The sequence below is a fragment of the Xiphophorus hellerii genome, chromosome 15, assembly GCF_003331165.1.
Source record: "Xiphophorus hellerii strain 12219 chromosome 15, Xiphophorus_hellerii-4.1, whole genome shotgun sequence".
Taxonomy (NCBI): Eukaryota; Metazoa; Chordata; class Actinopteri; order Cyprinodontiformes; family Poeciliidae; genus Xiphophorus; species Xiphophorus hellerii.
This window is the reverse complement of record NC_045686.1, coordinates 15,022,586-15,035,201: the sequence shown is the minus strand read 5'-3', so window position 1 is coordinate 15,035,201 and position 12,616 is coordinate 15,022,586. Positions and strand designations below refer to the sequence as shown.

The window sequence follows — 12,616 nt, the reverse complement described above, 5'->3', positions numbered from 1 at the left end:
CACTAAAACTGATTCAAAAAAGAATATGCCTAAAGTTAAAGAAAGGTTTATTTGCTCTAGTTGGGCAAACCACTTTGGGTTCAGTTATCATTCTAAGCCCATAGAAGGTGATTCAAGGTGTAAATTAGCACATCTAACAGCTGGATGAATAAATGTGTCTAATCTAAAGTAAAGCACAGATAAAGAGTCTGTCAAAGCAGCTGGAGATGGTTTCCAGCCAAAATCAAATGACTTTTTCCAATCAAGGACAGAACTATCATCTTTATTCAACACGGGAGCTTAATTATTTAGAAATGATCTTTCATGAGAGCTATCGCTGCTGCTACACTAAAGGATAAAGGCAACATTTTGATATTTACTTGAGCTGGTGCCTGCTGCTCTCGCAGATACAGAAAATATTTAGCAACAATAAAGCACGTGGAAATCCAGAGCTCTCTGGAAAAGGCCGATTTCATTCTCAAAAATAATCAGTGATCATTTTGAGCCAATTGGTTAAAAAAAAAAAAGCCTTATGGTCTGGCAATTCTGTTCCATAGCAGACAGAGCAGAGCTATAATGAGTCCAATCATTTCTGTTGTCTCATAAAATGCACCTACAGAGCAGCACATCATTACATTTGCCATTACTGGTAAACATTGTAATTGTTTAAGGTGATAGAAGCAGAATATGACATTTACTGATCTAATAAGTGTGACAATATGATATGAGCAGACAACAATAAGACTGAGTCCTGAATGTGTGTACTGTGAAATCCTGCAGTGAAAACCCAGAACTTCATTGCTCGGCTGTGTTTGTGTTATGTGTTCAACTGCCTTTCAACCTGAGAGTATCTTTAAAAAAAAATCTGTTTTACTTGTTTTTGCCACTAGTTGACTAGATAATGCAAATGTGGGAAAAAAAATTACTCTCACAAAGAGCCATATGATGCATAATTTTAGTAGCATACCAAGACCCGCTGAGTAATTTGGTGTTGGTGACAGCAGAGCTGTTCGGGTGATTGCTCAAGTTTGAACAGATTGTCTCAGGAAAGTGTTTACTGCTTTCTTGGATAACAGCTGCGGCAGAGACGAGCAAGACATACGAGGGTGAGGAACAACTCTTCTTAAAGGGATCAATGCACTGCTGGGCTTTTCCCTTTAATAAGAATTTATTGAATAGTTTGTACTCTGCTTTTTAGTCTTAGATGTCTAAGACCGGCATGTCTTAGATTTAACCTCAGAAATTTCTCAAATAACAATGACGAAACTCCGCAACTCGGTGAGAGTCGTCCTTATTCCAGACATGTGCAACAGAAATACTTTGACAAGAAAGAATGAAAAAAAAAATGTTTGCTTACTCTGGACAGATCTCCAACCTCCAGGTAAAAACAAATGATGAAAACATTCCAGGTCATCCAGATGACGAGCCAGGCCGCATACTGCGCACACAGAGGGAGACACACAGAGGAGAGAAGAGTCAGACACAGAAAAGAAGATCCGACAAGCTGTGGTTTGGTTGAATTAAAAGGAAAACATGGTCACGTCTTGCTTGAGGAGAGAGTGAGATGGAGGGAGAAGAAAAAAAAAAAGAAGACAGAGGGAGGCTCTGCTTTTGATGTTATTAAAACGCAGACAAAGAAAAACAAGAGCGGAGAGCGCAACCAATCTCCTGAATCAAATCCGACAGGACGAGAGAATGGATGGTGAGTTTCTGTGCGTAAAAAAAGAGACTTATAGGAAGGAAGGAAGAAAAGAAAGGATTTATACAGCTTCCATCGTCTGAGTCATCTCACTAAGCGTTGTCTGTAAGAGTAAAGTAGGGGAGTCGTTTCTAGATTGAGGTCCTCTGGGATAAAAAGATCCTACCGTTAAACTCTGACTTCAGCATCACTCAGAACCGTAATTCTTAAAGCAGGGACCAGTATCACTGAACAACAAGCTTTTGATGAATTCATGATATAGCTTACTGTGTGGGCTTTTTTTTGTTGAGTGTGCAAAACTTACTCCAGTGACATATTTGGGCCTGAACTGAATAGTGCCGAAGAGGCCCAGGATTACGACAATGATGTGTAGGAAGTTGGTCAGGATGGGGGCCCATTGGTAGCCCAGGAAATCGATCACCTGGCGCTCCAACACGCTGACCTGTGGGAGGGACACAGGAGATTGTTAAAACAATCTGACAGCTGTGGGTCGTCTCCACAAGAAAACTATCGGCATTAAGTGGGTGTTAGCATGAAACGATACCATACTGATTTACATGAAATATGAAGGTGTGAGTCAAAGAACAGAAACTGAATCAACACTGAAGTCAAAAGGAAGTGGCGTCTCGCTCTCAGGCATGGCACTGCTCAACTGTGTTTCATTTTAACAAAGTTTCTAAAAGGTTATAGTTTCAGAATCACAAATATAGCTGGTCAAAAGTCTGACTAACAACACAGGAGACAAAAAAAAAAAAAACACACGGGGTAAATAGACGGTCGAAGTGGCAAGAACCAAAGTGTCTGAGTAGCTAGCTCCTGGTTTAAGGTATAGATAGAGAGAAGGGTTCTTCAAAATAAATTTCCTTTTTCTTTGCACACCTATTTTCAAAGTTTTTTGTCATTTTTAACTACGTTTATAGATTTAAAACTTGCAAAAAACACAGACTGTGATGGATGAAGGACCAAACGGAACAAAGACAAATGGATGGATGGATCATTGTCCTACGTTATGCCACATGTACAGAAACTATTATGATACTAAAAAAATTATATCAAATAAAAACAGTCCATAGATTTTAATGATGATAAAATGCTACATACCGTGCAGTGTTAACAACAATAACTGTACGGTTGGACATTTTTTCCCAGCTTGAAATTAATATAAAACACCAAAGTGAAGTTGATTTTAAATAATCTAGAATAAATTCAAAAATTGTGACCCCAATTTTTTTATTTTAATTATCAGTTTGACTGACTAAAGTCAGTCCATTTGACATCAAAATGGGCTGGCTAAACTCAGGAAGAAGAGCAGGTCAAATAAATCACAAAAAGACCAAAATTGCCACAGATTTTAGGCTCACCATTGGATTTAAACCACCTATGCCTTCAACTTTGTAGCATTCTTATGCTTGAATGATTCATAGGTCAGGGATAAGTCTAAACAAAATACAAATAAAAGAAATTTTCTCTGAAAACAGTCTTGTGCAAGACCGCTTAAAATAATGAGAAGAACTGCAAGCTCCTTGGAAACAAGATCTAATTAAATCAAGAATGATTTTTTTCCATTATTACTGTACCGCTGATTTTCAACGCACTTACAAAATCACGAAGACCATTAGGCCAACATTTTATCACAGGCATACACACATAGGCATACACTCTGACTTAAAACTATAAGGAGATTTTTAGGTATGTTTCTCACAAGTATCCCATGAGTTCAGAAACGTACAAAGTTCACCTCTTTTGGTTAAGACAGAATATTTAAAGACTTCTCACTGCTCCACAAACTGATAAAACACATCAGAGTCAGACTTTTTGTGATTTTAATGGCTTAGTCCATATCAAGCAAAAGAAACTCTCTCTTTCAGTTTTCTAGCAGACACCTGAAAGTTTGAGATCAAAACCGACTGATATTTTGTTCGGCTCATAATTTCATTCACCCCGACAAACATCCTGCTTCAGTTTGAAGGAACGTAATGTCGGGTCAGGATGCCAGCACCACTATATTTTACTGCGGGACATTTCACAGCCACATCAGCCAGATTCTGTTTTGTCTTTTTATCCATTTTTAAGACACCTTTGCTTTCTATAATGCTGCCAATATCTTCTCAAATTATTGATGACTGTCTTTACAGTGCCGTAGAAAATATGCAGGGGATTTTGTTAGTCCTCTTCACCAAATTGACAATCAGAGATCTTTTTTTAAATTTTTTTATGAATGATATTCTGACATTTTTAACCATTTGAAATGTCAGAATAATTTTGCTAGGAAAGTTTAACTTTATTTCAAGTGACAACATTCACTATTATTCAAGTTAAGTGTGCATTTAACAGAAATAATGTTTCATCAAAGGGTTGGCATTACAACTTTTTTACATTTCTTCTCCTATTATGTTATTGCTGAATCAAAATGTATATATATGACATTGAATTATGTTGGTCTCATTTTTTCAAATCATAAAAGTCAAAATCTATCCAATACAAATAGAGATGGATATAGCCTTTATAGCTCAACAGTGGGGAAATTCAAGTGTAACAGCAAAATCAAAATACTGTATGTAGGTTCACACAAAAGTGTTAAAAAATAAAATACAAAATACAAAATAAACACAATTACAATAAAAATATACTGTACAGTTATCAGAAATAGCTATAGAAATATTTTTGATTGCACATACAATTTTTTTGTGTGCATAATGTGTATTAAGCTTTAAAAAGACAACACAGTGTTTGTCTTTTTAATTATAAACAGTGCAGTACTGTGTTCTGTACTGCTGTACAAAAAACAGTTTTTTAAGGAGTAATAGTGTCTAAATAATTAAATTTAGACACACGTAGACATCTTTTTGATGACATATTCTACTTGTCACATTTCAACCTAGTTTTTACATTGTTTAAACCAAAAGCTCTATTTAATGTAATTTTGCCCCAGGGGGTTAGTTGTAGGCCTAGTTTTGCACTAAACTTCAAATGAGTGTGCACCGTTATAATGAACTCCCTCAAGAGGAAGGGAGATGTTAATCAGAATATACCTTGAATCCCAAATGCTTCATTGTAATGAAGTAAATTGTAATCAGTTGTACATACATATCTTTCAAGCGCTCAGTGTGGAGCGAGTACAGTGTTTGTGCGTGGGTGTGCGCGTGTGTGTGTGTGTTTGGGATTATTATCCTTCAGTCACTGGAGCCTCATGCTGAGATGGTTAATGAAGTCGGTGCAGCGCTGCTAAATTTATGAACTCGCAGAGACAGGGAGAGGGCGTTAGTGAGGTGGCGACACAGAGAAACAAGAAAGACGCAAGCGGAGAAAATACAAAACAAACTTTAACTTAAAAAAAAAAGAGATAATGTTATTCTGAGTTATCTCTATTCTCTTGGCACACAACTTTCTGCACGAATGAGTCTAGAGAGCCCTAATGTGAGGCCATATGGTAACACTGCAGCCAAATGGAAAACACAAACACACACACACACACACTTTGTGTCTCAATACAGAGCAATACCAAAGCAATCAGATATGAGTTTTAATTACAAGGCAGGGAATGTAAGAATTAAAAGAGGTAGAAGAAGGTGGATGAATTATTCTGTTTGGTGCGGTGACATATGTGCATCCACTCCTGTGGGTGTGTGTGTGTTTTTCCATGTCATGGGAGGTCTGTTGTGCTTGCACTTGACAGCACCTGCTGTTACTGGACACACTGGGCCCAGCTGGCACCACAGAGTGCACGACGTGCGTGTGTGTGCGTGTGTGTGAGAAAGGAGGGAAAAAGATCGAAAAGAGAAGACGAATGAGGGACATTGTGCCTCTTTGTGTGACTAGCCTTTATGCGCAGGCTCTCTTTCTCAGCTTCTTTGTGTGCTTGCTTCATTGTATTATGTGGAAGTGTGTCCTCCTATTGACAATTATAAAGTGCTGCAACTGTGTGCCTCTCTCGCAAAGCGTGGACACACACAGAAACGGAGGCCATTAGAAAAAAAGTCAAAGGCCTCCCAGCCCATTACAGAGGCCCCTGGGGGGCCCCCCCCCACCTTCTTTCATCACCAATAATATAAACAGTCTTCGTTCCAGCTGGGGATGCATTTACTTACTGGCTCTGCTCCGAAATAACTCTAAGCTACACAAAATGCAAGAGCGAGGGATAAAGAAGATGTTACGGTGATGGATTAGTCATGACAAAACTAAACGTTCCCCGCTGCAGATTGCTTTAACTTCGGCTAATATAGGAACATATAAGAGCAATAACCCAAACCATCTGTTCCTTTGAGTCGCACTCATCTTTTCACGTGAAATTCTCATTACATGGCTCAGTTGCAAAAACAACCAACATCAACCTCCTTGGTTTGTCGTTCTTTGTTATCCGGCCTCTCAGTTCTCCTGACACACAAAAAAAAAAAAGAAAGAAAGAAGGAAAGCATGCTCACAGGCCCCCTTAAGTCGGCATCCTTTGCACCTATCAAACGACTGAAAAGCTTTGAATAAAGTGTGAAATCGCCTCGGTTTCCCTGTAACATTAAATCCAAGAGGAAACGCGGGGGAGGGAGGGATATAATGAGACGTCTATTCGGTAGCAGCAGATACATTAGCAGATATCCTAGGTTTTCTGCCATACGTGCAGCTGATGAAAGACTGGTACAGGTGGCGCTTCAAGCTGCCTCGCATGGTCCTGCGGGATCTGCTGCGACGCGCTTTGAAGCTGCAGAGAGAGATGTTCATTTCGGCGCTGTCGCTCGGAGCAGAGCTACATTAAGCTTGTCCTGTGCTGCAACCGGAAATCCACCAGTGGACATCGTGTGTTCATGGCAAAAAGATTTAGAAAGATGGCTGGATTTCACTGTAAATATTTCCGATGCCTTTGGGAGTTTTACTCGGTGTAACATTGTTTAGCTTGAGCATGGTTGAGAAAGCAGAGAAGGACTTGGTATGCCGCCTTCGGTCAACCTGTTAACCTTCATACTGTTTTGTTGGCTTGAATAATGCACACTTCATTATGCAGATATTATTTTTTTTGTAAAAAGGACTGCCTCAAAATATTTCGAAATAAGAAACAATGTGCTTTGGTTTATTTCCACCACACAGCTGACATGTAACGGCTAGCTTGGCTGTAGCTTCATTCTCCTTGCCTTGAAACACTGGTTTGTGCGCTGCATATACAGTAGATGGGAATATTAATGCAAAGCAGCCCTGCTAATCATAACTGTTCAACAGAAACAGCTTCATCTAAAAAATAAAATAAAATCTACAAACCGAACTTCAAAACGCCCGTAAGTCGGTCTGAATCTCCGTCGTTTTAGGCGGGAGGGTCAAAAAGCAGCACCACTTTGATGCCTGCATCTAAAAATACAAGTAAAAAATAAAAACCAGACTGGAGGTTTGCATGTTATATTTAGTTACCTAATTCTTCTCCTTGGCCACAAATAGACCACATATGTAGCTGTTGTTACAGAGAGAGTGATGCTCAAACAGCCTCTGAATAGATTAGTGTCTGATGAAGGGGGCAGTGGAGGCGGGAGGAAAGGCGCCTCCGCTGCTTTTGGGAAAGATTTTGCTCTGTTTGATTATGAATGATAGAATGATAAGAAAGAGTTATTATTGCTCCAGACAGTTTAGTCTCTCTGTGCCTATTATGAGGCCCTGCAGAGGGATGAAAGTGTCTTTTATCCTAAGTAGGAAAAGAGATGGAAATAAGACAGGGTGGGAGAAAGGCTGGGAGCTCTGATGAGAGGGCATGAGGAGATCAGGGGGTGATTAAGATGCGGCTGTCGCCGGGAAGGATGATGAGACAGAATCGGTAAGTGAATGAAATGAATCGTCACATGTTGTGCTCTGCCACAGCTCCTTCTTCACCTGGCCACTCGTTTTGGTTTCTTATTCTCCACTTGTTCATTTCCTCCCATCCTCTTTTCCAAATCATATCGTCAGCCCCCACTCTCCTTACTCTGCTCTCCTACATATTTAATATGTGTTCATCTGTTACCAGATATGTTGTGTCATAAAACAGTAAATTACCTCATCTGCCTCCTCCCATTTTCCCTCCATTACTGCACAGATTCGCCCCTCCTTCGCTACTACTTCCACTGTCTCCGTTGCCAATATTCCATCTCTCCTTCTCGTCTCTCTGCACTTCTCTCCTACCTGCCTAGCAAAAGTTTTGCTACAGCTATATATAGTTTTTTGTTATCGTTTTTTTTAACATTCTGTAACATAAAAAACCAAATCTAAATTCAATGTGTTTTGGTGGGATTTTATGTAACAGATAAACAAGAAGAGAGAGAAGAGAAAAACTGTGTAGTGGATGGAAAATGATGCAAGGATAAAGCAGGGCCGGGTTATAAAAAATATATATACCAAGCATCTAGGAAGCACTATTCAGTCCATCAAATGTACATAGTAAGAATATAGGACAACTGAAATCCAACCAAGAATCAAATCTGGGAATGAAAAGTCATATTTTCAGTTTGCTAAACGTTGAGGCGATACAAAATATCAAAACGCTGCGTCAGTCCAAAAAACATACACCTCATGTCACTGTCCCTGCTTTGAAGCATGGTGGCAGCAGCGTCATGCTGTGGGGACGCTATTTTATTTTATTGTTTTTCAAAATCACTACCTAATCAGAGTCTGTTGGAAGCTACAGTATATACAGGACCATTTCCTATTAAAGATCTTTGAGAGGCTGCAAAAGACTCAACAATAGGACAACAAAATATGCAGTGACTTTAGTATAATAGAGTTGTTTTGATTATATCACATTTATGTTGGAACTACAAAGTCAAAGTCTTGACCCAAATGCAATTCGGAGACCGTGGCAAGACCTGAAAATGAATGGTCAGCGACGCTCTCCAGCTAATATAATCAAATCACTTTCAGAGATTTATTTTTCAAAGAAATTCTGAGGCACTTTCCTTCCCAAGCCACCTATCAGTTACTATTTTCTGTTGGTCTTTCAAATAGGATCTGACTGTGTCTGTAATGTGACAAGATATTAAAAATGTCAGTAGTAGGTGTGAATATTTTTGTAAAAGCGCCGTCCTTCTCGCGCTCTCTCTCTCCTCTTGCATCCTTCATGCCTCACCCCGGCTCGTTGGCTGAGACTTCTCGCCTGGTTGTGTGACCTTTGGAAACTGCTGATCAAATTCTCCTCCTCAACCCATTACAGGACGGCGGAGAGAGGGAGCGAGGGACACGGGGTGGAGGAACGAGGGAGGCAAAGATCAGTTCGAATGGATGAGATAGCTGGAAAGAAGAGGCTGGCGAAAGTGGTGGAGGAGGAGAGGTGATATCGAAAGTGGAGCTCAGCACGGCCAGAAGAAGCTCAAAAATGTCCAAAATTGCTTTCATGAGTCACACAGGAAGAATCACGACTATCAACACATAAGCCAAGAAGAATCACACTGAAGTGAACGCTCTTCTCACCTCCCTGTCATTTCTCACCGAACCTACATTTATGTCTGCCTCTGTTATCATTAACTTTTATCCTGCTAATAAAGTTTATTGTTAACTTAATTAAGTCTGCCAGCATGCACATTACGGCACTGTGTGCAGCAAAAGCAATCCCCCATTGATCTTTTTTTCACACAGGGATCAATTCATCTCCATTGGAGGCTATTAGGGAGCGTTTGTGGCTACTTAGACTACTCCCAGAGAAAACAGCTAGGACAGCAGGGCGGGGGGCAGAGGGGGATGAGCAAAGCAAGAGCGACCAGATGAAAAGAAATGAGAAGAGAGGGAGAATGAAGAGACCAGCGGTGGAGTGAAAGAGGGAGACAAAATGCGAGCGCCGACAGAGAAGCGCAATGACGATCACAGGTGAAAATCTCTCCATTAAATATCCAATTTCCCCCATTCTGGCCCACTCACTGTCATCAGAACTGTTCAATCGTATCAGTAATGGGCATAATTTCCTCAGTCATTTATGCATAAAGTTTCACCTGAAATTCCCACTCGAGTTGCCTTTGCAGAAAAGCCACTTGTAGACTTGGAAGCTCGGAAAGTTTCCCGACTGCAAACAAAACGGCAGAATTAAAAACACTTAGGAAGATAATGACCCTAGAGCTTAGCGAGAGATTGAACTCTGAGGTAAGTTTCCCCAAGTTTATGCTAGAATGTAACCAGATCATTAGCTACCGGTGTAGCTTAATGTGTAATCACTAAAACATTTTGGTCAGCCTAAACAATCAAATATGTTTGCAAGCTCACGAGCGTTTAGTGTAAATAATATTCCAAAGTTATTATGTTAACGAAACAACACGGGGATGGAAAAGAAAGTCAGAAATATAAGAAGAAGGACAGACATGGTGTTTCTTCTTGCTCCTAACATGGTTTCTGTTCAGTGCTGTTTACCATGAGTGTGTTCCCTTAATTGTTGTATTTAATGGTGCAGAAGACGATCAAATCACTTTTTTTTTCTCACATGATTCTCTAAATTAATATAAACATATATTGGGGGATAAAATGGCGTGTTCTTGGAGAAATTCACATTTTCAAAAATGGATCCTGAAGATTTGGTTCCCTTCAAAGAGCCAGTTTTTCATTTTTAAATTAACTCGCAGTTCCGCTCTGTTTGTTTTGTTTCATTGGTATGGTATTGTTTGTCATAGTCTTAACATGTTTTCTGTTCTTTAGTAGGGGATATAGAAGAACAGGGCTTCAGGGAATATTTCTCTTTAGAGCCTGATGACCTTAGGGATGAGCTATCAAGACTCAAACTTTCATCAGAAGTTCAAGGTTTTGATATAAAACCTGAAACTCAATGATTTCAAGTCGGGTGCCTGTTTTAGTCAGTGAATGAGGCATGCTTTTTATCATCGCTACAGATGATTATTTTCTTTTAGGTTTTAACAACTCTTCAACGAAATGCAAGGCTTTTAAGTAAAATAAGCATTTCTCCATGTACTGAGGTCACACTTTCCCTGACCAATCCTTGAACTCAAGCACCAGCAAAACTCAGACATAAAACATCTCTTCTAGAATTTATTTCATAGAAAACGGTCAATATGAATAAAATATAAAACCCAATTTCATCATCCCTATGAAAGGTGACCACTCTACACGAGTGCTTCACAGATTATATTAAAAACAGTGGCACTCCATTAGTCATAGCTCATATCGCCATCCGTCTGGCATTCGATTCCTTGGGTCCACACTTTTGTTGGCCTGTCATAATGTCAGGTCTCATAAATCTGGCTGCCAAAGCAGTCAGCAGATGGACAGAGAGGTTCGAGGCGGTGTTTGCCAGTTAGCGCCACTCAGTAAGCACCCTGATGTGTCATGTGAAACAACCGACATGGATCAAGATGGCAGTATCTTAATAAAAGAAGAGCTGAAGAGAAAAAGCACTGCCGGGCTGTCATTATGGTCACTCATCTTTACTATACATCCCTAGACGGTCTACTGAGAAACGTGATGAGGAACTGGCTGGCCCTGAGGCAAAATCCATTTTCTCACCTAATTTACTATAATAATCCCGAAACCGAAAAAAATAAAAAAGTGACAGAGGTTTGGATCTCACAAAGCGTCTGAGTGGAAATCTTACCTTTGAAAAATATTCCCTTCAACCACCAAATTTATTCCCTTTGTGCTGCACTTGTCTTGGTGTCTGTTTTTGCCATTTTTATTCTCAGCTTGAAACAATACAGGACGAAGTACTCCAGCTCTGGAACACACTCGGGGCTCCAGCTCACTTTTGAGCAAGTAATAAACAAAACACACTGGCAGATGTTGAGAGCCTGCAGTATGGTGAAGATGTTTCAAAGTAGACAGAATGATTTTTACCTATTAACTCAAAGGGCTGTTCCGTGTTCGCACAATTTACTTAAAGGATAACAATCAGGCTGAAATAACCTTGAGTCTGCTGAAAATGTTTACTCTATCCTGCCATGTATTGTTGACCTAACTAAATGTGAATGTACAATAAATGTTTTCTTCCCTCTTTGACAGTACATTAAACCAAACTTATTCCTAATTCCAAAATGGCAGAATAATGAAAGAGAAAACATTGCAGATTTCACATATTTGGTGGAATTGTCCCTTTAAGTTGTATGTTTTGGGTGAAACGGTTTGGTCATCCTTTAACAAGCTTTTGACAATTGTTTGCTGGAATTTTGGCCCGTTGGTCCTAGAAGGGCTGATGTAACTGGGTCAGGTTACGTCAGGTGTTTTTTGTTTTTTTTTTTCTATGGGAGGAACCCTGTAGCAAAACGCCCTCGCAAAAAGATGTTGACAACACCACACTTCAAAGTTGAGATGGTGTTCTCTCTGGCTTGCAAACTTCTCCAATTTTTCCCTCCAAATGTAGCAGCAGTCTTTACGCAGCTACTTTCAGTTTCATCAGTCGGGACATGTCTCCAAAACTCAAGATGTTTGACCCTGAGTGCTTTTTCAAACTCTGCCTTTTTATGGCACTTTGTGGTAAAAGCGTCTTCCTCTCTCAGCAGCCTTCCTGCTCAAGTTGGTAAAAGACTCATTTCACAGTGGATAATAACTATCCCTTACCAGCTTCAGCCAACATTTTGACAAGATGTTTTTTGCTTTTTCTGAGGTTCAGTCGCACTGCCTCCAGATGAATCTCACACCTTTAGGCATCTGGTAATTGGAGCCAAGAATCAAACTCGTAGAGGTCCACAGTTCTCTTCCAGATATCTTGTCTTTGATTTTCCAGGATGTCACGCAAGGAAGTGATGTGTCTGTTTCAAATACGTCCACCGGTTTGCCTCCGTTTAACTCAAACGTTGTTAGATTCTCTATCAGAGCATAAAAAGACATAAAAGCATTATAGGGGCTTTCCTAGCTTGTTTAAAGGCAAAGTAATCTTATTTGTGTTTCTGAATTTAAAGTTACTTACTGATTATTCTGGGGTCGAGCAATTAGAAATAAAGAATTGAGAATCCAATCGGACATGAAACATAAAATTTGTCTGATTTTATCTCAAAGAGTGAGGAA

The 12,616-nt window shown here is 39.7% G+C and overlaps 1 protein-coding gene across 1 annotated transcript in view; it reads right to left on the bottom strand.

The window, feature by feature from the left end:
* Positions 1–12,616, bottom strand: part of nkain2 (sodium/potassium transporting ATPase interacting 2) — a 99,787-nt gene that overhangs the window by 48,034 nt on the left and 39,137 nt on the right. Inside the window, exons 2-3 of the mRNA XM_032585503.1 lie at positions 1,983–2,120; positions 1,337–1,417 (exon numbers count right to left, since the gene is read on the bottom strand). Of these exons, the coding sequence (XP_032441394.1) occupies positions 1,337–1,417; positions 1,983–2,120 (219 nt within the window). The remainder of the gene's footprint in view (positions 1–1,336; positions 1,418–1,982; positions 2,121–12,616) is intronic.